Source organism: Haemaphysalis longicornis, unplaced genomic scaffold (genome assembly GCF_048455015.1).
Source record: "Haemaphysalis longicornis isolate Haplotype H1 unplaced genomic scaffold, Haemaphysalis longicornis Haplotype H1 scaffold_2, whole genome shotgun sequence".
In the NCBI taxonomy this organism is placed as follows: domain Eukaryota; kingdom Metazoa; phylum Arthropoda; class Arachnida; order Ixodida; family Ixodidae; genus Haemaphysalis; species Haemaphysalis longicornis.
This window is the reverse complement of record NW_027526295.1, coordinates 265,307,296-265,333,532: the sequence shown is the minus strand read 5'-3', so window position 1 is coordinate 265,333,532 and position 26,237 is coordinate 265,307,296. Positions and strand designations below refer to the sequence as shown.

The window sequence follows — 26,237 nt, the reverse complement described above, 5'->3', positions numbered from 1 at the left end:
GTTCACAGTAGAGTGAAGTAATTACGGGTACATACTTTCCGAACCAACTCTCTCGCCCAAACACCACCACTTGGTTTTCAGGTGCCTGCAGATGTCACTGGTGTCTGCCCAATAGGCTCAGCTAATACGTTTACGACTTGGCCTACTGTATTCACAAGTTCTCAGTTGCGCGCCAAAAAAAGCAGAGTTTATTCCTATTGTCCACCAAAGTTTAAGGACACGGAATATGAAGACGATGGACAGGCGTATGCATATACGTGCAAACACATCATAAATCGGGTAATGTTTATACAGATCATAGATATCTAAAGCCTCCTCCTGAGCGTGGAGCGGAATACGGCCTATGTGAGTGTACAGGCGGTATTCCCCGGGAAATGATAATCCGCTTCTTACCGAACATTCAGCCTCATGCGCAGCACTTCTTATCTCTTAATTCACATGCTAACTTTGAACGAGCAAATACCTAATGTGGGCAAGTTCATTAGGCATATCAAAACGACAAAGGCGAACAACGACAGACAGAAGAAACGCGAACGACCGTGCAAGGCGCCACTTCCAAATGAAATCTATTTTGAAAGTATAATTGTAACGTAGGAGAAGTGTATAAGCTTCGTTCGTTCCCCTTTCGGAAAACTCAACATTTATTACAGTGCAAGAGACCGTTCATTGAAGCACTTATCACCCGCTTTCTTAGCAAACAAAGCTTCGACAAATTCCCACTCCAGGTTACCGCTGACCTTTCGCGTAGCCCTGGTTTGCGCTAACATCGGTGTGCATTTGGACATTTCACAGGGTTCTGCCGTGTTTCTCCCAGCGTTGTGTTTCCTTTTAATTTTTGACGGTTTAACGAGCCGACGAAATGAGCTGCGAGGCGTGCCGTTGTGAAAAGCTCCGGATTAATTTTGACCTAAGGGATCTTTTTTGCACTGAAGTCTCGACACATCGACATTTTCGTTTTTTCACTTCCGTCAGCAAAGTTAATGGGGGACTTAAGACTGCGTGCAGCCTAAAATTCTTGAAGGTGTTAGGCTCTATACGTCACGCTTTGAGGTCCAGCGTAATCAACTGATACCGATTTAAAAAAGACATGATTTTTTTTTTCAAGCTGGTAGCGGTTGTTGACGCTAGAGCTGAGGACAGGGCGTCGTTGGGTCTGACGACCCATGTTTAGGCTTAACGTTACATAACCTTTATGTTTGACCTTACGACATACCACGCAACTTCATATTCATTGTGCGTTCCGCTGGGGGCCGGTTTATAAAAGTGAAACTCGAAGCGTAACGCTAAGCCAAACGTCTAGTCGTCACATACTCCTCCCTCCACTGCCCATCAACCTTTGCGCAAGCAAATTATAAACTTTAAAATAGGAGAGTCTTCAGATACGCCCATGCCGATTTCACAGACGGGCTATTTAAGTTAGCGCGTAGAAATGAAAATGAAGGGCACACTGCTCGGGTTTGTATTTGTCACGCGCCTCCTGAGTTCACGGAACGTTTAAACGCGCAGGTCAAAAAGGGGAAGGGGGGGGGGGGGGGGGGGTCCGAGGTAACCGAATTGTGTTTCACACACAAGGGATGAGCAAGAAACTACATTGATATGGCCGAACGTAGCGTGCTACATAGCGAAGCTTATCCGTCATACCTGCGACACTAAAACGATCGCAGTGGCGTTTTCTCTATATTACAGTGGTGGCGCTCGCTACACCGAGGGCATACTCTGTGCCTATATATGTCAAGCTTCGTTGCCTGAGTGCCCTAATTTCCCAATGTGTGAGGACGCTGAACGTGTTTTAAGTCTGCGTCGTCGCTCTGCTATTTTAAAATGAACCCTTCAGCCCTTTTTCAACTTTCTTCAAAATCCGAAATGCTTCTGCAGAACGCAGTGAACAAGCTATAGCCGTTGCTTCTATTAGGGGTTCATTACGTATCCCGACCAAATGCCATGGCCCTATGTCCATCAGATAAATGAATGACTTTATTTATTTATTTATTCAGAATGGATAGGTCGAACGCCTCGTGCGGGGGAAGAGGAGGAAGATTAGGGGAAACAAACTAGCGGGCGGATGGGTTTCGATCACAACGCGTGTTAGCCTCGCACACGGACCACTTGATTTAGGTCATTTTCACTAGACCTGTACGTCCAGCAAAGTCCCACAGTGTCATTAAAGTATCTTTCACATCGCTCGAAGGAGTTATCCTTTCTTGAAGAGACGTGACGTGAGGAGGCAGACACCTACGGCGTTCCTCGGAAAGTCCGGCACAGTCCCAGAGATGGTGGTGTATGGTGGGTCGGTTGGCACTGCACAGGGGGCAGGGAAGGGTAGGAGGGGGAACAGGTGTGGAGCCATCTGGTCTCTTTCTGCCGAAACGCCGGTACAAGGTCCATCGCTCGCGGACGTCAGGAGGGACCGCCGTGCCGGAATGGGCCTTGTGTAGAAGGACCTGGAGGCCTCGCGGGGTGTCCTCGGGGACTGGCGGGTCTGGCTTTGGAGTCGTTTCTTTGAGGTGGCCCTCAATGACTGCCCTCAATGACTGGGTTGTTGAGAGAAGATTCGGGAAGCGGGGCGGGCGCCGCATGAGAGTTCTGGGAGGTACCAAGTGAAGCAGATGCCATGCGATGTGCCGTCTCGTTCCCTGGGTTGGACTGGTGGCCGGGGAGAATTGTGGTGTCATTTATTCCGGCGAGGTTGTCGATGGCTAGTTTAATTCCATTGGAAATGTAGTCATGAGGATCTGGAGAGTGCATTGTGCTGATCGCCTCTGCATTGTCAGTATATATGACGACATTAGAGGGATTGTGTTTTCTCTTGATGGAAGGCAGATCCTTTCTTAACAGGGTGGTGGCCAGTAGAGTAACTTTACGTTCTGCTTCGAGTGGGTCGATTTCTGATTACGTTGAGAGCGTCATGTACTGTCAAGCTGGGGTCATTGACGTGGTGTATGCCGCACGTAAATCGGTCATATGCTAATGGGGCGTCAGTGCAGATGTCATATGTGCCAGGTACTTAAAATAATATAGAAAGTTGCTCGAAAGATTTTGCCCTCTTTCTTAGTCTGAATATTAATCGGGCGCTTGATTGGAGTCACTCGCACTCTAGCTATATCGCGGCTGTTGGCCGGCTTCTTTTCAATTGCAACACCGAATGTATTTGATAGCTGCTTTTAAGAAAACTGCAACAAAATAAAAGTAGGAACTGGAAGACGTATCTGCTGCGACGAGCAAATCACGCAAAACCGCTTGGTCCACGCGGCAATCATATTTTTCGCAATGCTTCCAGACATGAAGAGAAGAGTGTTTGTTGCAGGGCCTGTAACACTGCCGTCTATCGGCAGTGTTACAGGGCCCCTTTGAAGACTGGCGATGACGGCTTCTTTGCACCTACGCCCGAATGTTAGACGACCATCTCGGACCATGAACGCCATCCGACATGGTGCCACCCGCAACGAAAGCCATCTTGTCCTCTTTACGGGGCAACGCGTAGAGGCTTGGGTAGTTCGACCCAAGGCTGATCCCAACGTGTGAGCACATGTGTGTCCGCGTTCTTGTGTGTCAACTTCACATTGCCGTAAGCAAGTGTATAAAAGCAAGTCAGGCAGCCTGCCAGGCTGACCTCGTCAGCTCAATAAAACTCTCTATCTCTCTCTCTCCCTCTCTCTCTCTCTGCATATTGGTTACGAACCTACAGACCAAACGATCCGAAAGCGTGCAGTAAGTTAGCTCCTAAAAAGCCGACCCCACATTTTCTTCTCTGTTTCCGAGACGCTCGGCTAGATCAATGTATAACATAAAATTTGGCCACGCAGAACGCGTTTCAAATTACCATCTCATAAATACGCACTCAAATCCGAACTTGCAGAGAGACAAAACTGCGCCTCCTGCCTTTTCTCAAGGCTGTCAGTGAGAAACTGAGAAAGTTAGGATGCGGAACGTAAGGGGACTCCTCACGATTCGTTCTTCGGCCCCGACGGCGAGGCGGCGGACTTCTTTTCCGCGAAGGCGATTATGCGGGGCGCCGATAACGAGCCCGGTCTGCCGCGAACAAATATAGCGGTCTCCTCTTTCACGCCTCGCAGCCTGCCTCGGTTCTTCTTCTCCTGAGCAGCAGAAGTGCTGGTAGAAGAGACGCTGCGCCCCTTTGCTTACGCAGCGTTATTTTCGGGACATTTAGGGGCTGAGGGCAGGAGCGGAAGCAGTCTGACAGGGTCCCATCGCACGGCAAAGTTCGCGGCCGTACACTCTTTCACGGAACGTTTTCTACAGGCAACTCGAATTTTGGGCAATCAACTCTTCATCCATTGCCTGACCAATAACATTTGTGAGCGAGTGAGTTGTTAGCAAGCGAGCGGACATGGCTTTGCGAGGCGTGCCGGCAATGCTCCGCCCGAGTGGTACCTTTTAAAAATATTCGCGGCGAATGGCCGGTATCACAGAGGTATGCGTACCCCGAAAATCTGCAGACTGCATATGCGTTGGCATGCAGATTGTCCAAATTGCTCTGTGTGGCAGTGCGAAATCCCCCACCACCCCAACAATCACTTCATCATCATCATGATTTGTAATGAACTAGGAGTGCGAATAGAAAATCTGTGGCGGCCGCAGAAAAGGGGACAAAAGGCTAAACTGCTGTTGGTATCGCAAATTCGCTACAAAAACTTATCGTGCTGCTGCGCCGAACTGGTCACTTCTTCCAACAATAATAATACTGCTTAACAGCAGACCAGCATGTAAGGGGCGCGCAATGCCTCCAATCCATCTACCGCGAGTAAAACCTAACCACACAGAGAATAACAATAAACTTGACGAAGTAAACCATTTGTGAGGATATAGTACAGCACTTGAGCAAACACATGAAACATTCACTCCCCGCATGGCAGATCAAAAAAATTCCAGGACACCCGCACACTCCTTACGAGTTGTGAATGCGAAAGCGTCATTGTCTAATTCAGCAGTTATCGACCATGAGTGCGCCGCGGACCCCTTTTCGGACTTGAAAAAGTAGTTGGGGAACCCACGGTGAACTATGCTGACCCGTGCAATAATGTCAAACAATTTGCACTTGCACCTAAAGTCGTCCACATACTTGTTTAGTGCTCGACGTTTGAGTCTGATTTTTATACGGATGCGTGTCGTATTCGGCTCTTGCGAATAAAAGTCACCCAACCTGTGTGTGTTCGGGTTTCTTGCATAGCTGACAGGTTGTGCACAATTCCAACGTTAAAGATGGGCTACGGGGAGAAATTAGACGTAGATGTCATGCAGCGAAGCCACCTTTTGTGCGTTTCCATCAAGGTTTAGCAAACAGGAGAAATAAATGGGGTGTGAAGAGAGGTGGACGACCTCTGGAAAGGGCTTCGCGGACCCCTGAAAAGACCTCGCGGATTCCCTGGGGTCCACGGACCCTCATTTCCGAATCGCTGGTCTAATTGAACGGTTTAATTGAAAGGTTTTCGCGGCGAATGATGTTTTCGATATATATATATATATATATATATATATATATATATATATATATATATATATATATATATATATATATATATATATATATATGTATATATATATATATATATATATATATATATATATATACACAAAGATAGGGCAGCAGTCTACAACGCCAAAGGAGGCATAGGGGTGTGGTTAGGCTCTTTTCTTTTTCACTACGGTTAATGAAGTAAACATTTTTTTAATATACAGACGAAAGAAAGAAAGAAAAACACGGGCCCAGAGTGGGGACCGAACCCACGCCTTTCCCCACCCCTATGCCTCCTTTGGCGTTGTAGACTGCTGCCCTATCTTTGTGTATTTCCTCAACGAGCCCCTCATTTTCCTTACTATATATAATATATATATATATATATATATATATATATATATATATATAAATATATATATATATATATATATATATATATATATATATATATATATATATATATATATATATATATATATATATATATGTGTGTGTGTGTGTGTGTGTGTGTGTGTGTATGTGTGTGTGTGTGTGTGTGTTGGTGAGAGAGAGATGCGCGCCTGTGTGTGCGTGCGTACGTCCCAATCACTTCTTTCCGTACCTTGCGCCCTTTCCGTTGCTGCGTAAACGAGGCTAACGCCTCGTTGGACTCTTGCAGCGCAGTAGATGGCATGCCTATCCTCAAAAGCTGCTAACAACAATGTCTCGAGCAAGGTTGGTGCGTGTACGTTGGCCTTCAGTTGCGCAGCTGCGTGACGGGGGTCGAACCCTGCACCAGTCCGCACTTTCTCTAGAGCCTAGGCCGCTGTTGCGGTTGCCTTCCGCCGGGAGCGCAGCGTACGTCACCAGAGTGCGGAGGGTGAGGGGCGCACGGGCGGTAGCGGCCTACAGTAGCATCACGGGCGTCAGTAGCAGAGCGAAGAGCGTCCGAGGAGGCAGCGGTGCGTGTCAGAAGCTCGCACCGTGTGCGACCATGTGGAGCGCCGGTCTCGTCTCCGTCTTCTGGGCCCTGGCCAACGGCCTCGGTGAGCTGCTGCTCCCTCCACTCCGGAAGCGGGGGCTCCGCTCGGGAGCGCGCCACGGCAGCCGCGCTCGCCGTGCCGTACCGGTCTCCTCCGCCAAGGGACTCGGAATAGCCCCGTCGCCAACACCGTCGCGCAGCTTTGGAGCGTGGTATTCGAGCGCACTTTGAGAATTTGGGCTATTTAGCCGCGGCATGGACAGCCTCATTGGCTGGTGTTACGCCGGTGAACCTACAACGGTACTTCGGGGGATACGTGCGTTTGCAGCGAGCCCCTGGGCAAGCTCTATCGTGCAGTGAAATGATGCATTTGCCGTCAGGTTGACGTCCGTGATATGCTAGTGGAACGCAAGTGTCCAGGTAAGCTAAACCTGGCCAGCTCGATATGTCTAGCCAGTCGGCTTTAAGCACGCCCAATTGAGATTAAAGCTTCAAGAATATTTGAAATCTGGATATTATACAGAACTAACACTTCTGCCCTGCTTTTCCCGTACTTTATGAAGCATATGATCGTAGAAGCATTTGTACAGGCAGTTGGATTGACCCAATGTGACAAAAGCAATACAGACGCGGGTGAGCCCACTAGGGAGAATAAAAATCGAGTTGCCCTGTGAGCAGTCGGGATTAGTTCCTGCCAATTGAAGTCTAGTTGTTTATGGAAAAATCCTCAATTAAATTTCCAAGCAATTGTACGAGTAGCGTTTCGGCGCGAGAAACAAATTCGGGCGCTTTTCAGGATAGCAGATGTCAAAAGATCGATAATCACGACCTCGTTTATGTCCTTAGCGGGAAATTTGAAAAAAAAAATCATAAGCCTTTCTACGCTGTGAAGGCGGATGACCAGCGAAGCTGTTTAGCACACGACCGAGATGTGACACACTATTTTGAACCGGGATACGAACTTATTTATTGTGATCTAATTATATATGACAAGCAAATGAAACTCGACCTAATTAAAGAGCCATCGTATAGCGTCCAGTTGACATAATTATTGCTTGGAAAGTTTCGATAAAACAAGAGTTACAGCCGTTTTCTGTGAACATATTCCTTGAATAGGGCTGGCAGGAATTCTGTGACGAGTACAATCATCCTGGGTACTGATTGTGACAAGTTAATGAAATGCGGAGTAATGGTCGAGTCCTGTCAACGGCCAAGAGTCACAAAATTGTTTTTGGGAAAGTGCTGCCAAAACAAAGGCTACAGCGGTTTTCCGCTAAGAATTCGTGACAAATATGCGCTTTGCCGCATGGTGTTCTTGCACATGGCTGGAACAATATCTACGGAAGTTCAGCCATTTAATGCTTCACTCTACGGGAAACACACTCATCTATTTTTAAGCATAATCACAAAGCTTTGGACTCCAAGATGATTAAAAAATACCATGTTTGACTCATTTACCTCCGTCAGGAATTAAATTTATATAGATACTGAAATTTAGGTACTTTTAGGAGGAGTGTGAAGACGGGAAAAGCAATTCAGTAATTTACGGTCTTAAGGGAGATTCAGCAATTTGTGTAAGCACGATCAAGCAAGGAGGTGTTCGTTTACGTTGAAAGTGTAAGAATCCCGAGCTCTGGTTCATAAGCTTTTCTACAGTAACATTTTAACGTAAAAACAACCATGACCATTTGCCATTCTCGAGGATATTCGCGGATTAGTGATTTGGTGTTGCTTATTCCTGTTAGTGCTTAAATTAATAAAATGTGAAATTGGTTCGTAGATGTTGGTGTGATAAATTTTCGGGCGCAACAAGTTATCCGATAACATCATCGCCCAAAGATGTATTCCTACTTTTGCAAAAACATGCTTTAGCCGGATGTTACTAATTGAATTTCGTTGGGGTTAACATACCTGAAGAATCTTCCAACCTGTTTTCAGATATTTACATGAGTAATGTTTACACACTATAGTGTATAAACATTACTCATGTTGTACTTAAGACCAGTGCAACCGCCTTAGGTTGTGTTGGTTGGAAAAACACATGCCGGCCAGGTGTTAGTTATGTAACTTAGTTGGGAACGAAATTTTCAAAATATCATAACGGATTTTTTGGGGCATCTTATTAGGATATTTTTGGATGCCGAAATCGAGTCTAATTTTATTACTTCATGAGCTCAGATGTCATTATCGCACTTTCAAGGACGCCGTTTAAGCAAGTTGCTCGTGATAGGTAAAAATTCAGTCGCTATATCCCTACATTTATTTTAAGACATCTTTACGACGATGTAGTCGTTAGTTGGACGACATACCGTCTTGTCAGGTAGCATATATATATATATATATATATATATATATATATATATATATATATATATATATATATATATATATATATATATATATATATATATATATATATATATATATATACGGTAATACAAACGAAGAAATGCAGGTCACTGATCAAGTCAAGATATGGCTGCGGCTTAGCTTAGCTAATCCTGAATATGCGAAGAGCAAGCTTGGCTTAGCCTAATTAAGTATTGGTTTCTTATGGTTAACCTTTTATTTAGGTGTAATTATTATACTAATATTCGTCCGAAGCCTGCCTTTGTATTTTATACGGTTGAGGTCCCGATTCCGGCGTTTTCTGAGCCAATCGACTCGCCGGGCGATATCCGCGAGGTGGTCAGACGCCGCTTGCCGTCTACGGTTCAGAGCAGGGTGTCGAACCGGAGCCGGAACCGAACCGAAAACCGGAACCGAACCCGAATTTTTGGCCGGAACCGAAACTGAACCGGAACCGTATTTTTTCCGCCATTTTGGAACTGAACCCGAACCGGAACGAATTGAAGGAACCGTTCCGAACCGGTTCCGGGGCCTCAAAACTGTGATTTCTAGTTTTCCATCCCGGTACCCTACCTTGCATCCGAAAATATTTTTACCATTCGCCAGACGGCACACGCAATATTTTGCATATTCTGCAGTTCCCAAGGCCCAAAAGGTTCTCATCTTATTATTACCCTAAATTTAATGTAAAGTCCTTATACACTATTAGTTTGCTTTAGGTATAGCCCATCTCCCCAAATTATCTTTTTGCATTTACAATAACTTAAGTTAGAACGCATATACCGTGGCAACATATCATGGGGTATTCTTTATGGTTTCTATCTGCAGTGTGTTTAAAATCGTGTGAAGTTTTCATGTTGTTAATTCGAATGCATCCGTGTCCGCTTGCGAAGGCCTTCAGGGACACCATCAACAATAAATCCGTATCTTCCACTTATTTTAGTTTGAGTGGGCACTTATATAAAAACAGCACTGAGACACAAACACTCACAGTTCTCTACGTCATCATCAGTTTTTCTTGTACAGTGCCATTGTGTCCTCTGGTTACGGGCAGAAGCGCAGGGAAGCGTCGTCGGGGGGTCGGCGGGTCAACACCCGAACACCCACCACGCACCGACCGCGCCGACGCCCGCGAGGCACTGCTTCGGGGACGACCTAATACTCGTCTAGGAAGGGCAGGCCCTGCGTGGCCGAGGTCCCTACCCTCCGCAGGAACCTTCAATAAAGTCATTTTCTCTCTCTCTCTGCCATAGGAGAACATCAGAATCGAAAAAAAAATTGGGGCCTTCTCATGCTCAATTTTAAAGTAAATGCGATAGCATTTCGATGCCTGGATTTAAAGGGACACTGAAGTGAATTTGTCAAGCTCTCGTTTTTGCTTGCACTGCGTAGACTGGCTCAAATTAGCACACTTTTCATCGTTTATCCGGTTGACAAATCGGTAATTATTTTACAAAGCGCGAAAGAAGAAGAACTACCATGCGCGGTTTGCGGCGGCCGCACCAACTAAGGCTGTGACGTTGGGAGGAGGGGCGCCGTGATTGGACGATGCCCAAGGTTAGCAATCACAAGTTTCGGTTTCCGTTTCGGTTCTGTAAAACATAACAAATGGCTTTGTTGGATGGGCATTCTCAATATCTCAGTAATCATCGTACCGCGCTTCTGCCATGTTGTCGGCTGTAAAATGCACAAGATAAGCCTCCCAGGACGGCTTGTAGTCGTAGCATTCACTAGCCGAGACCTACGCAGTGCATGAACGCCCTCCGCGTACCCGCAGACGCCCAAATGTCATGCGCTTTTCCCCAATATTTGGAGCTTGCCTCCCTCATGCCTGTATCGTAAAAAGCGTGTTCGCACCAGGCCAAGGGTCTGTTCATTCTGGCCTGTGCCCACTGCCTGCAAGCAGTCGGTGCTTATGGCAACAGCACGCCAACGAGAACTCGCTAGCGCGCCAGTGCCAGCCTGCGCGCGTTTTGTGAACTAGTTCGTGTAGCCATGAACGTTGCGGCCCAAAAAAAGGTGAACTCAATATAGAAAACATCGGCGGAAAACAAAAAAGTTAACTTACAAAAAAAAAAGCACGTACCCGCGGGGATTCGAACTCGTGACTCGCAAAACATTTGCGGTGAATTCCTAACGCCCCAGACCGCTAGGCCACGGACCGGGACGCGAATGCCTTGCTAATATAGGGTATATATTGTACAACCGGTTTACACTTTTATTTAGTTTTGGCATTTCAAGCCGCTTAGGTGACTATTTGTTGTACTGCGATCGTGCAGTAAGCGTCGCCCGAGTTTCCACAGTAGCTCACGTCTAGCAATTGCATTTCGTAGACGGAAATACGTTCGCAGATGCGTAGTCGTGCTGCTGACCGCTGTGCTTGTTCGCCCAGCGCAAAAATGTGCTTCCCACGCCCTAGTTTTACGCTGTACGGTAAAAATATCAGTTGATTTTATTTGCTTAGTACCTATATTGACTTCGCTGACTCTTCTCCCGCCTTCAAGAGGCCTTTTATTTTCCTACTGGCGTACCAGTCAGCGAAGCGTCGCATGTGCAGCGCTTGTGTGAAGCGACCTTGACTTGGAGCTAGATACAGTGTACAAACAAACCAAGTAAAGAAAGGCACATTCTTCCATTCACAAACGTGTCCTGGCTTCGTTTCAACTAAGCGAACGAATTGCGACCAAGCAATTTTTTTTAACCTCCTTGATTGCGACGACCCGCCGGCGGCCGGCGGACGAAACGCTGGGCCGACTGACTCTGTCGGCCGGGGAGCCGTGCAGTAGCGCAGCCGTGGCGCAGCCAATTGCCAGCTCATCCCCTCCTGACGTCACACGAAAACGCCACAGAAAATGGGCGAGCGTAAAGAGAGGAGGACAGCGTTTTCGAATTAGTTTTTCTACTAAATAAAATCGCGTAAACGCGCCTAGAGTGGTCGAAACATGGCCTGGGGACTCCGGACTACAATTTGCGCTAGTAATCCCGCAATGTTTACATATCACTTCAGTGTCCCTTTAAGTCGATTAACGTGGATTAGCGGGTAGACTAGGGTGGTTTAGTGAGATGAGTGAATGAACTAATGTGAATTAGTTGGACTGCGGTGTTGATTAATATGGATTAGAAGAATTAGCGGGTCAGTTAAGGCGGATTAGAGGGTTGGACCAAACATGATAGATTTGGGGTCCTTGGCATTTGTAAATTTTGCAGCGTTCTCGTTCTCGACCAATCAGGAAACTTAGTTACGCACAAAATAGCCGGGAAGTTATGCGTCGACCACCTGAATGCTATAAAAGGCCTTTTTTGTATTACGCTCTTATGTTATTTCTCGCGTAAGATTTACATCTCGCAATTAAGTTAAAAACTAATTGCCTAATGCATGTCTTATATTCACCAAAAGGTTCTCAAAATGTGTTTATATATGAGGTAAGACTAGGAAGCAACTAAACTGAAAGAAAAAAAAAAGGAACGATCAACTGGTTTGATGTGAAAGACACCCGATAGCATTCTCCGATACCTTCTCTTTCTTCGTGCTACCGTTCTGCAGCCTTCCACAGGTGTAGCATCTCAACCCCCGAACACAGCCCCTTCCAAGCTGAGGAAAAGGCGATAGCACGTGCGCTTAGCCAAAGGGCCGCCAAAAGTCTAATAACAGACTCTTATCAGGCGTGGCGCAACTTTGCCAACAGTCTATTGCATGTTACAACACTTCGAATGAACAAGCAGAGACCACCAACGAGACCAGCCAGGGTTGTATGGGCACCAGCTGATACTGGCATCGCCGGCAGACAAGACCACCAACCTCGTGGTTGGACATTTGACCCGCTTAGCGAGCGCTGATGAAGCCGAGCCCGAGCGCATGCATCCTGTATACATACCAGGAAATTAATTAGCCCTATAGGCTCTCCCGTAGAACGTATTCCTTCCCGCACAAATCGCTAGCGAACAAACAGGAAAGATTATTCCGTGCACTGCGGATTAACACCTTCCCACACATCACCAGTCTTCACCTCTTTGACGGGACACAATTATCTCCATTTCGTCGCTTCTGTGGGGAGCTTGGGAACCTCATACACACAGTAGGCGGCTGATCCACCCAACCTGCACGTTTTCATAGAGATTTGGGAGAAAGCCTTGGCCAGCTCCGGCGTGGAAGATCAGTTTCTCTTGATGGAAACGACTGTCGACTCTACCCCTTGAATGAGGACGCCTGTCTGAAACTTTTCCTCGATTTATTTAAAGTTTATTTTCCCTCTCTCTACGAGGGATAATTACTGCCGCTTGTGAATTCACTCAGCTATTATCTTTCGTAGAGCCCAACCGCTCTCACCTGTCGCTGAAGTGCCATTTAGCAAGTTCCTATCTCCGGTGGTTCCCTATCCAATGCCGTCCTGTACACGACGTCAAATGAGTCATTAAAGCCGTTCTTTCTTTCTAACTGGTACGTTAGCATATGAAAGATAAGGAGAAGGAAATCGCTTTAAACGCCACCAGCCACGCTTGACAGTCGGAGGTTGACGCCGACGCGGGACTGTTTTCGACTTCTAGCAGTGCTAATGGCTTTGTGTTAAAGCTAAAGCGCCGTTGAAAAAAGGGTACATGAAAAGCGTAGCAGACCAATCAATTTATTTAAATGCAAAATTATTTGCCTCATTGTGCGAAAACATGGGTGCATGCGCGCGCGCGTGCCTAGACATTTGGTGGAACCAAAAAAGATGTTGGGCGCTCAGGCTCTCCTGCGCGCAAAAGACTTCCCGCTCGCCAGTAAACTACCTGCCTGCCTGGCTGCCTGCCTGGCAGGCGATTCCTGCGATGATGCGTGATTTCGGGACGAGGGGCGGCCCGCCACGAGACGCCCGGGCGGAGGGGGGAGGCGGTGGAGACGCAAAATACTGTACCATGGCGACACTCCAGGGTACTAAAAAATTTCTGCAGAAATTCAAACAATTATCTACTAATGCGTAGCAGTGCTATGCCGCTTGTCCTCAGTGTGAGTTTTTACAGCCAATTTTTTGGTTTTATAAAACCTGTCCGACCAATTATCTCAATTGACGCTGCTATAATTACAAATGGAATATTCGCGAAATCTCCATTATTGTGGAAATGCAGGCAGTTATACGGTTTCCCATTTTCCTTAATTGCTTAATATATTTCTTATTTTATGGTTTTTCAAAATTTCGTTCGACCAATTATTTCCATTTGCGCTATTATAACGATTACATTTGTAACTCGCGAAATCTGCCTTATTGTGGAAATGCAGGGTGCACACGGTTCGCCAGTTTCCGCAATTATTTTACATTTTTTTATTCTTTACATTTATAAATTTTGTTCGAATAATTATCTCCATTTAGCCTAAATAACGATTACAGTTGAAAATTTCCCGAAATCCTCATTATTGTGGAAATGCAGGGTGTCACGCGGTTTGCCAGTTTCGTTGATTACTTTTCTTTATTTTTTAGTTTTTCAGAAATTTTGTGCGACCAGTTATCTCCATTTACGCTATATTATAGCGATTACAGGTAGAACTCCCACGAAATCGGTATTTTTGTGGAAATGAAGGGGGTTACACGGTCCTTGCTGTGGGCAAAGAATGGTACGCATTAAAACGATTGTGTACGAACGGGTCGTCTGCTTAGTAGGACGGGGCAATAGGCAGTCTGCACGGAGGCTGCCCATTACCAGAAGATTCTGGCGAAAATGCACCGAGGCGGAGGCGTCGGAGGCACCCGTGTGCTACCCACTGGTCAGGATGCTACCTGTTTCCCTTCCAGAAGACTGTGGCGCGGATGCATTATTTGGAGACGATGTGCGGCCCGTCACTTTTCGGCGAAGGGAGTGGATCACATGACTGCACAGCGGCTACGTAGAGCCATGCGTTAGAACGCAGCCCTTAAGCACCCGCTCCTGTGGTTTCGCGTAGTCCCTCAGCGTTGGACTCGTTATGACCGAGAGAACGAAGACGCCACCGAAGATAGAGCTATCAGGAAAACTGAGGTTGCAAGTATGACGAAAGTGTAAGGGGGAGGGCGTAATTCCGTGACCATGCGAGACGTGCTTCACAGTGGCGACCCCTTACGAGATAACGACAGAGTATGCCGCGCGCCGTCGTGCATTAGCTGATTACGCGATCACTTCCTGAGGCACAGCATCTATGTGCCGTCGCCGAGAAGACTACAGTTCGCGCTGCACTCAAATTTCGCATTAGCGAGTGTCGTAATCGTACGTCATTTTCTTCCTCAAGAAAACAACTGCGGGGTTATGATCCAAGAATAAATTAATTTAAATTATAAAAATGAAAGAAACTAAACCAATAAAAAACAAACTTGCGGCCATAAAAAGCAGGGCTTTCAAATTCATACAAATACGCAGTCTTATGTGTCCGAGCGAATTTTTCATTTCGCTTCAGTTAAAGTTGTAATCGTGTAACTACTATAGAAAACACTTTGCAGTACATTTTACAGTTAAAGGAACTCCAACACTTTAGATCAACGCTCTCACTCTTATCTTCGCTTCTGGAAGCACTGCAAAAGTTATAGCTATTGCCAGCACAGAGGAGCAGTGCGGGATTTGCTCGTCCCAATAGATACGCCTTCCGTTTCTGCTTCAGTTTTGTGGTTTCATTTTAATGTCGCAATTTAAGGAAAGCCGGCAAATAGCCGCTACATCGCTGTAATGACGTCATTCCAGCGGTAGAAGAACGCCAAGACTGGGGAAGAGAGAAAAATATTTCAAGCAAGTTTGTAAGTTATCTGATGGGGACCGAGCAGTACTTTTTGTCTGAGGGACTTTCCGACTCCCTGATCTAAGTACTGGATGTGTTCGTTGACTACTTTTTGCATCATTCAAGATTTCGAACAAAGTTGAAAAAAGTGTTGCAGGATTGCTTATTTTTGGCCAAAACAAAACATGTACACAAAAAAACTACATTATGGCTTCGTTTTTGACAAGGAAAGCTGACAAGGAAACGAAAACCGAACACAAAAAAAAATTTACAGAAAAAAACCCACCTGCTTTTTTTTTTCTCCGAACCCGTTTGAACCGGTTCGAACCGGTTCGAACCGGAACGGAATGGTGCGCCGGAACTGAACCCGAACCGAACCCGAAAGGCTTGAACCCGAACCCGAACCGAACCCGAAAAAATTCCGGTTCGACACCCTGGTTCAAAGCCACCAGCCTTCCGTCTCAAAGCCTCAAACAGTAGTAGTAGTTGTAGAAAACTTTATTATAAAGTCACAAAGACCCCCGTGTAACGCTCAGAGAAGGTGGCCCGGCTTCGCTCTCATTCATGGCCAAGCTCGCAACCCGCCGAGGTGGCTCAGTGGCTAAGGCGCTGCGCTGCTGAGCAAGAGGTCGCGGGTTCGATTCCCAGCCGCGGCGGCCGCTTTTCTGATGGGGGGCGAAAAGCAAGAACGCCCGTGTGTGCGAGATTTCGGCGCACGTTGAAGATCCCCAGGTGGTCAAAATTAATCCGGAGCCCTGCACTACGGCGCGCCTCAACGCCAGCGCTGCGTCGGCGCGTTAAACCTACAATCAATCAATCAAGCTCGCATACACGCGGTGAGTCACGTGGTCAGGCACGAACCAACTGCGAAGAGCGCATGCGCCAAGCCGGCAACGGTGGGGGCAGCGGCCAGCGAACGCGGCCGTCGGTTGAGCTCGGCCCGGCGAGTGACGTGATGCGTTGCAGCGCTAGCTAGCGTTGCAGCGCTAGCAGTAGGATGCAGACAACAGATGGTGTTACGGGTCAAGAGTACCAGAATATACATCAGACGACGTTTGCTGCAGTGCTTCCCGCTCATAGGTGGCTAATGTATTTTTATTTACGTCTTCATGGGGGTTACTCTCGCTTTTCCATTTTTTCTGCAACAGACCACTCTAACAAACAAACCCGACATAAGAAATGCTACTAGCTTCACTGTAAAAAAATAAAAACGCTTCACACAATTGTTAATCCAAAGCAAAACAACATAAACAAACAAAATTTTTTTTGAAAACGCGCTTTGATATTAAGTGCGGTAAATTAAAAGAAAAATAAATTAAAAGAAAAGTTGTGTTTGTTCTGCTGTGATCATGTCAAATACATGATCACAGCAGAGCGAACACTACTGTTCTTTAATGTAAAGCAGTCATGTCCACTTTATGTGCAATACAAAAAGTATTCATGGGTTTTGTTTGCCTATATAGATATTACTTATTATTTTAATTGTGACCAACTTGAGCAACATCGGGCGTTCACGAGATATTTCTAAACTATTAGCAACTTTATTTAATTGTACATCGGATTATTGAGAACCACGTCTGTAATAAAAAAAAACATTGCAAGCGCTTTTTCTGCAGGGCTTATTGTTGTACGCATGCTTCGCTTCTAGAGTAGACAGGATTCTGCGGCTTGACACTCGGAAAGCGCCGAGGCTGTTTCGTAACTGTCAAAACTACATTGAGGTTCGTGCCTAGAACAACCTTTAACTTCTCACACACGCCTAATTCGCTGCGCACAGTGTGCAGAAGGCTGTTACTCCACTCTGGGTATTTTTTTAAATTGTAGTTCTCGTCCTTTTTTGTTCAGACTATCGAAGAGAAAATAAAGATGGACATGGAACATGTACCTGAAGTGTCGCTTCCGCGTATTCTTATCCTCAAAATCCTGTGGCTGATGGTCTGCAAGAGCTCTTCCGAAGTGGCTAATAGAAACAAGTAGCGATCAATTGCAATGTGGAGCGACAACCCACCTTTGAATCTAAATTCTTTTTTGGCCAACCGTTAAGATGGCGAGGCTGGTCCTCTCGAGATTTAGACCAGTTCACCTCTCTTTATGTTGTCTAGAGGTGGCTCGCTGGCTGTTTGTATCTGCTCTGGGCTCCCATCCGATTTCGTTTCTAGAAAAGCCGCCATACCACCATCCAATACCATCTTTGGACCTCTTGGTCAATCTTAGAGGTGAATGTTTATAGTTCACCTGGCAGTTTTTTTAGTACGGTGCAGCTGTGCTCAAATGACGGTCAAATTTACCGCGACGGCGAAACCACTCGACGATATTACTTTAGCTTTGCTTTAAAAACAACAAAATTATGTTTCCGGAGCGCTGCGGCTCCCTTGTTTACAATGTGGTTGTAAACAAGGGAGCCGTGAACAAGGGATTGTGCTCAATAGGATTATCTGCTCAATTGTTCTCAAACTATTGTGTTTAACCATAGGACTGCGAACAAGGGAGCGGTAGCTCCTGAAACCATTTTTTTTTTTTACTTGGGCAGCAACCTATCTTTTGTCTTTCATATCCTCACGACTAAACTTAAAACATAACTAAACTTAATAACTTGTGCGCCTGGCAGTTGCTGCCTCATTTATGAGAGCACCTTGAAAAAAGATTTTTTTTATAACTTTAACCTTGCTAGCAGCGAAATTTCAAAACGCCTTCAATTTGCTTTCAGCAATAGGTATTAGCTATATTAGATCATTTTTTAACCAAGCCCCTGCGTTGACGTACGGTTCATGTGTAGGTACACCTGCACATACCTGATCACGAGGGATTTATCCTTTCGTTTACATCATACTCGTTTGACCCGTCGGATACCGACCGGTTGGAGTATTTATTCAAGGCTTTTTTTCCTTTCGTGGTTGTACACGGGCGCATGCTAGGGTCAGCTTTCAGTTTTGACATCATATGACCATTCAGATCTGTCTAGCAAAGGCTTGTGTTATTTTTTCTGCTGTGGCAAAATTTAAAACCACAACGCTTTTATTTTGTGCTTCGTAGACATTAAAACCACCCAAAAACTCCCACACTCAATAGCAAGAGCGGTGACCGAGTGGAAACGATGCGCGCTTCAAAGGCAGGCTTACTGCGTGTGCCTCAATTCGACCTCCTCTTCTTTTCATAAATACCTCTCTCTCTCTCCCTCTACCTATCCGACCATCCTTACATCCATCCATCTGCCTGCCTGCCTGCCCGTCCGTCCATCCATCATTCTGTCTGTCTGTCGGTCGGTCGATCTGTCTGTCTGTCTGTCTACCTCAGTCTTTTCCCGCTCTTCACTCACAGAAGCAGTGGGTCGTGGGTGCGGTTCCCTATAATAAGAAAATGTTTTACTTTTCGAACCTGCCCTGAAATGGTTCACGCACGCACGCACGCATGCCCTAAAATTTGGAGATGGACTGGGGTAGATAGGTCTTAAAAAACTTTAGAATGCTCACACTAACACGCAAGACTTGAAGGTATATCGAAGCTGCACGCAACCTTCCCGACCATCACGACCGTTTAAGCCCACGATTGCATCCCCTTTGCTTCTTCCGAGCTTCCGTATGAGCTTCCTTCATTTTTTTTTGAAGTGATAATCATTTGAAATCACCTCGGAGGGGCGTATGCTATGACGTGCCTTTCTCGTTCCGAGCAAGTGTTGCCGTGATTACGGCGAACGCTGGAGTCATTATTCTTTTTTCCTGGCCAGTATTGGCCAATGCCGCTAAGTGGGTTTGCTTGGCTTGACCAACGTGTGCCGGGGACGCTGGGCGGTCGCTGCGAGGCACGCACACACGAGTGCTCGGCGTTGGTTTTCTTAACTGTAGGGCGGTCGCTGCGAGGCACGCACTCACGTGCGCGCGCTCGGCAATTTATTGGTATTTTGAACTGCGGACACGCAAAATAACGAACTGCTAAACATCACAGCTTCGCTGTTAAAACGAGCCGTACGGGACACGTGGGTCCATGTTCGCCTGCTTGCTTGGTACATGAGCGATCGGCTGGCCATGTATAAGTACATCCTGTCGTATAAGAAAATTTCATGGTTTTATCGCTGAATAAGAGGATGTAGAATAAGGATGAAGAAGCGAGAGGAAGCACTTCAGGTAAAAAAACATTATATTTTAAATGAACTATGGAGCACGATAGTGCACAGGCCGAAGTAGTGGTGGCAAGAATATACAACTGGCTTGACGTGGTATATGCTTCAGGTGTTTATACCTTTTGAAAAGCAATATACGCTACTGAGTTGGACGCCTACAGAGCAGTGATTAATTCCGGATTCTACTACCACCCCGGCGAACTTGTGTCACTGCCAGAACGATGTATTGTCGTGCACATCAACATCTGATTGCACGGCAAGAAAAATAAAACTGGTAGCCCAAAGATAACAACTACTCAAAGGTCAGTAACCGCTCAATGTCTAGCAGCAGTAACGCTAGTTTGCATTATAACCGGCTGCACAATAACTATAAGCTTCCAGCACAAGAGGCAATGCATCTTAGCTTTTGTTGGAGTAAGACTCGACACTTCCTCCGAGCTAATAGAGAGAGATGGAGGGAGAGAGGGAGAGATCCCAATTGTGCTTTAAACAGGGTCTCTTTTTCAGCGCCGGCCGGAGACGTGTTAATCGTAATGGCTGTCCAGAGGCGGAAAACGTTTCCCCCGAACGCCTTTCCCAGCAGTCATGGCCGCTGGCGCGTGGCCGAGGCTTCGCGCGCCAGGATGGCGCGGCAGCTGGCATCCTTCGCTCGCGCTTGTTCTCCCTCCTCGTCGGAGCGGCGGAGACCGACGGTATCAAATTTAGCCATGAGCCATTGTGTGGAGCACCGGCGCGTGGCCGTCGGACACGGGCCGAGATGAGCAATTTTCGGTCGTTACCTCGGTCCAGGCCGGGACGCAGGGAGTGAAAACGTCTTAAAGAGCTGACCAGCGACGCTTCCAGCATCGAAGCTAAGAAAACAGCTGTGGTTGCAATTAACGTCCAAATTAAGACTGCTTTCCTGAATCCCTTTCCTGGCTATCCGACCACGTGGTCTCGCTTGGGATGCATCACGCTCGAGCCCCGTCTGGCATTTCAAAGGTAGCCGTTACGTTTCAAAGCGCGGCAAGTTATTAGGCCCTGGTCAAGAGTCGGGATGGATACGTGTATGGCCCTCGCGCTGAGGCTCACGCAACAAGATATGCAGTTTGAGCGCTTTCTGGCTGCAAGATTATGAGGAGCGGCCTGCCGCGTCGCCCGTAATAGCAATGTCCGCCTATTTGTATACACTCGGCAGCCGTAGTGTTTCGTCTGGGCTATCGCCACTCAGGAGGCACAAAATATGCATGCATCATGCATGTGACGCACCTTGCAGTTATGTTTTCTATTTTTGCGACGGATGCGCGCCCAGCGATGTATGATTTCTTTTCTCCTTACCACATTGGCGAGAGCCTGGCAATAGCGGAATGACTGACTCGCATGACGAAAAATATAGAAATAACGGTTTCGGGAGCCCCGTTTCAATCCGGAGACTGCATTTCCCCCTAGCTCGAACAAGAATTAATGGTCTCGCTAATGTCCCGTAGACCACAGGGATATTAGCGATCGGCGACACGAAGGCTTTAACTTCAGCGGAAGAAGTCGGAAGACACCTAAGCCCTTTTTATGAGTTGTGAGTGCGAAAGCGTTGACGCCTTAGTGAACGTTCTGGGGACGCCAGTATTGTGGGAGCCGCCATGGAGCAGAATCGGTGGCAGCGCTGGCAGTGAGGACTGTAGTTCCTCGCTCAGAGCCGTAGTCACTGGTGGCTGCTGCGCCGATGAGTGAGGCTAATGAACTCGGTGCATTGGCGGTGACCCCACACTCCTCCATTGCGCCAGTGAACCACCCCGCAAGCTTTACCGGTTCCGTAACAAAGCATCTGCGTTGCTGCTGTGCATTTCTTTGTGTGTTTTTTTTTTATTTTATTTATTAGGCACGTACGCATTGGTTTTGGCCGGAGCGGGCTTGATTAGCAGCGACGCGTCAAACCAACGGGAATTTAGCTGCTGCTTTGCTGCTACAGACAACGCCGACGCCAACTCTGCAGCTTTTCGTCTCAACGGGCCACTAAGTGATTTCGCATGAATAAACTGGAACGCCCCTCCCGAACACCCCCCAGAAAAAAAAGAAGGGACTTTCTTTTTTTCGTCCTGTCCTTTTTTTCTTTCTTTCCTTTTCTTCTTTCTTTTGTGTAAGGGGTGGGGGCGTTGGATGGAGGGAAGCAGCGGAGTAAAGGACTCCGGAGACTGCACAGCAGGCTTCCCTAGTTCGCTATTGCATTGCGCGTCGTCCTCGGCTGTTTTGTTTCCACTAAGGCCGGATGGGACCGACTGTCAGCGCCCGGGGTGCTGGCTTCCGCCCTCAGCCACGATTGCTCCAAGAATAGCCGCTGCTGCCGCAGCTGGAGCTCTTTTTGCCCAAGATACCGCTTCTCTCCTTTTGGTTCGCTGAACGCGGCACGTGCGCCTCCAAAGGGTGCAATTGCCCGGGGCCACGTTAAGCCGAAGCAGATGGGCGTTGCACGCGGGTCTCATCTCTCAACGCTTAGATTATATTCGTTGAAACCAAAACACCGGTCATTGTAAGCCATCGCGTTAGGCCTTAACCCTTTCTGTGGTGGAATTCTTAGTTGTGCCCATTTCAAAAAATGTATATTTCGTGTGTATTTCAACCGTGACGTAGTCGCAGTTGCGAGTCCTCTAACCAATGGCGTGTACAGGGCTCCGAAGCCCCGCCATGCTTGTGCTGCGTCCCTTCTGAGTCGTCTGCTTCAGCCAGTCAGGGCTCAATCGGACATGAAACGAATAAAACTAAGAATTCCGCCCCTGTTCTCACTTATGTAACGATCAGCGGTGCCATTAGGTACGAGAACGACAAACAACAGTTAAATGTCGAACAACTTTAGTATCCGCTTTTCTGTTATGGGTTCCGGTAATAAAATATTACACATCCAAGCCGAAACTCGTCACCCCATTTTGAGGGATTGTCGCTCGGTGTTCATGTTTGGAACCCTTTGAGAAACAAAAGGCACCCTGAAAGTCATTTGAGTCAGAAGACTTCCTCAAGCAGGAGTTGATGCATGTACGTAAGCTGCCGCGAGATTATTACGAAGCGGAGAATCACGCAGCAGATCCGTAGAGATCTTCAGCCACAAGGATAACATGTTGCGTGCGGCAAAAGCGCTTTCTGTATGTCTCGGGAAAATGTAAGAGGGAATTAAACAGTGTAATAGATAGACAAACGTACTTAGTATGACTTCCATTACTTTATGACACCGTTTATTTGTAGTTTGCACCAGATAGTTTCCGTTTCTTCCCTTCTCTGTTCTGTTTCGGAATTGTCAACGGAGTAAAAACTATCTGTCATTACAGCAAATCTTTTTTTTATTTTCTTGTTCCCCCCGAATACATAATCTGTATTGTTCTTGTTTTAATAAAGTCTACCTCCTCCTCCCCCTCCTTTTGAGAAGTCAATGGCTGTTTGTTCAAGTCTATATTGTATAGCCAGCCCTGTCCTAAGCGGCGTTTGACAACAATTTGACAACTGCAAAAAAATATTTGACGTTACACTGCAGCACGCGACGTCAGAACGTACCATCCCCAACGCAGCATCTATGGCGTCTTATGAGTTATGTGAGTTACATGAGTTATATGAGTTTTATGAGTTATATGAGTTATACAAAATCTCCGTCGGCTTGCCATCCTGACAAGGACAGTACCAACTCTCCAGTTGTTTTGCCAGAACGAAGTAATTGTCTGAGAATTAGTGCACATAGAACGCCCTGTATTGGCGTGTATTTTTACAGAGCGCTCGAGCGCACGGGTTGGCGTAGTGCACACATTTCCCCGTCGTTTCTCGCAGAGCTGGAGCTTTCGGAGCGCTGGCACGGGAGGCACTGCTGCCAGCGAGCACGCCTCGAGGGCTGTCGCAGGGCCTGCCTCCAGGTAAGTCGCCTCAATTCAGTTCAATTCATCTCAATTTATTGTTCTTTGTGTCGTTACAAAACATACGCAAAAGACGGTTTGGACCCATAGTCATCGGCTAGTAAGGGGCCCAATAAAAAAAATGTAAGAATTGCCGACAACACATGTCAGTACACATGGTCGACGGTAAATTTTAAAAACATTAAAAGGCTCTCTAAACACTCGTTAGAGCAGAGATTTCTTGAATCAATACAATTCTATCAGCCAATAAAATAAACAAGAACACGTTGAATTTTTACCAGCAATAACAACGGCAATTGCATTTGTCACCCAGGTTACAAATAATATATCATATTAAAGCACAAGAATCACTTAAAAATCAATCGGGAAAAATCAAGAATCGCTCGGGTGATGCAGCCGTGAAATTTAAAGCAGTTTTTCGCAGATTAAACTACCACGCAGATTGTACAATTCGGAGCAACCGAAGTCTCTTTCGCACCATGGACAACAGGCCCATCCATACTCAAACACCGGGATTCTTTGCATCTATTTCTCTTTGCCTACGTTGGCTGTATGGCAATCGGTAATTGCAATTAGTGTAACACTGACGAAGTATCGCCGCCCTGGTGTTGCACATGCTCCAAGTTTTCATAGCCAGCAGGGAAAGAAAACTATGCGCGCCAGGCTTCAGCGCCCGTACCAGTGTGCCTGAGAGCACAGGGACACCAAATTTGAGCGTGCGTAATTGGCAAGCTTGCTGGTGATAAGGCTGCAACGAGTTTCACAAATTAAAGTTACAGTGGTTTGTACCATATTTTTGGCGTATATAGCACCAGTAATCGAAAAATGTCTTGTAAAAGGTTGGGGCGCTGGTAATACGCGAAATTTTCTCTCTAACTGCAGCTTTTCCGCAATGCGCACCGTGACAGTTTTCTTCTGTTTGATATATCTGTCTTATTGTTGCAAATCATACAAAGAGAAGTTTTACCGTTCTCTACTGGACATGGCGTGATCCTACACTGGGCGCTTGGAGTTCCAAGGTCCGATTTCCCTGTTTAGAAGACAGGGTGTTGAAAACGTCAGTTAACAGCAGACGCGCGGATGGCCTCTCCACTAGGCGAGCTCCGTACAGCCTAGCATTCTGCAAGTAACCCACTCGGCAGACGGGCTTTGCCTTGCAGCAGTAAGCATTTTCGCTGCATTTTGTCTCATTTAAGGTGGATTGGGCGATCCTTGAAATGGGCAAGGTGGGATAAGTCCCTCAAGCACCGATGAAAAAAAAGTTACATGGTAACTGCTGCTTAGTTCGTTGTCTCAAAAGCGGAACAACTGTCTTTGCACTAAGATTGCAAGGTCGCTTTACAAGGCTGACTTTGTGAGGAACATTGGGGGATATTTTTGTCTTTTACTTTGGTTACAACCTGAGATTCCAGTAATATAAGAATGTATGTATGTATGTATGTATGCATGTATGTATGTATGTATGTATATATATATATAAATATATATATATATACATATATATATATATATATATATATATATATATATATATATATATATATATATATATATATATATATATATATATATATATATATATATATACCTTATCAATTACCAAGGCATTCGACATGTAATCGAAAGGCGTGGGTTCGGTCCCCACTCTGGGCGCGTGTTTTTCTTTCTTTCTTCTGTATATTTAAAAATAAAAAAAAAGTTCACTTCATTAACCGTAGTAAAAAAAGAAAAGAGCCTAACCACACCCCTATGCCTCCTTTGGCGTCGTAGACTGCTGACCTATCTTTCTGTATTTCCTCAACGAGCCCCTCATTTCCTTACTATATATATATATATATATATATATATATATATATATATATATATATATATATATATATATATATATATATATATATATATATATATATATAGAAAGAGAGAGAGAGAGAGAGAGAGAGAGAGAGAGAGAGAGAGAGAGAGATGATATACGTGAGCTGGTATACCAGCTCACGCTAGCAGTTACGCTGCATAAATGGTCCTGTGTTCTGTAACCCATAGCTATCTACGATAATTTATAGCCTCGCGGTTGGCGCTGGGTGGCAAGTGATCAAAAAGAAAATTGAAATCTTTCAAAGACAAAGACAGTGAGAACTAGACGAGCAGCAAAGCCCAGAAAGGACAGAACAATGCGCAGCCCAGGATCTAGTTCACTACCATGTGCTCCAGACAGAACGTAACAGAGATGGTGTCCCATCAAGAAAAATTTCTCTGCGATTCTTTAGCCCAAGCCGCTGTCAAGTTCCCAGGTGATTCGCGATTTCTTTCCCGCATAACACACGAGGGGCCCGCGCATCAGTTACGTAACCACCTTGTCGACCGGTCGCGCTCTTTCTCGTCCCAGGCACGGTCGGCAGACGACTTGGAACCGTGGTGCCGGCGTAGTGACGAGCTGGACCTGCAGAGCTGTCTCCTTGAGGGCAGTGAGTATTCTAGCCCGTACACGAGTATTCCTCCGTAGGCAGAAACAAGTTTGCGTTCGACACTAAAACGAGCGACGTCCTCTGGCTTCGCACGCTTGAGTGTACAGCACTGTTAGGAGGACACGTTGAGCAGAGGTGCACAGGTTTAATACATTGGCGAAATCCCTGCTGTTGGGCTAGTAGTGATTTCACAGGTAAAACGTTTTGATTTTATTCCACCAGCTACCACACGATGCCGGAAGTTGGCCGTGGTCCTTACTACCAACTTCCTAGTGGTGGCCATATTTG

At 46.3% G+C, this 26,237-nt stretch overlaps 1 protein-coding gene across 1 annotated transcript in view; it reads left to right on the top strand.

Annotated features, from left to right (window-relative positions):
* Positions 1–6,195: 6,195 nt before the first annotated feature.
* Positions 6,196–26,237, top strand: part of Reck (Reversion-inducing-cysteine-rich protein with kazal motifs) — a 40,457-nt gene continuing 20,415 nt past the window's right edge. Inside the window, exons 1-3 of the mRNA XM_077700556.1 lie at positions 6,196–6,501; positions 23,405–23,487; positions 25,871–25,949. Coding sequence (XP_077556682.1) covers positions 6,450–6,501; positions 23,405–23,487; positions 25,871–25,949 — 214 coding nt within the window. The 5' untranslated portion in view covers positions 6,196–6,449. The remainder of the gene's footprint in view (positions 6,502–23,404; positions 23,488–25,870; positions 25,950–26,237) is intronic.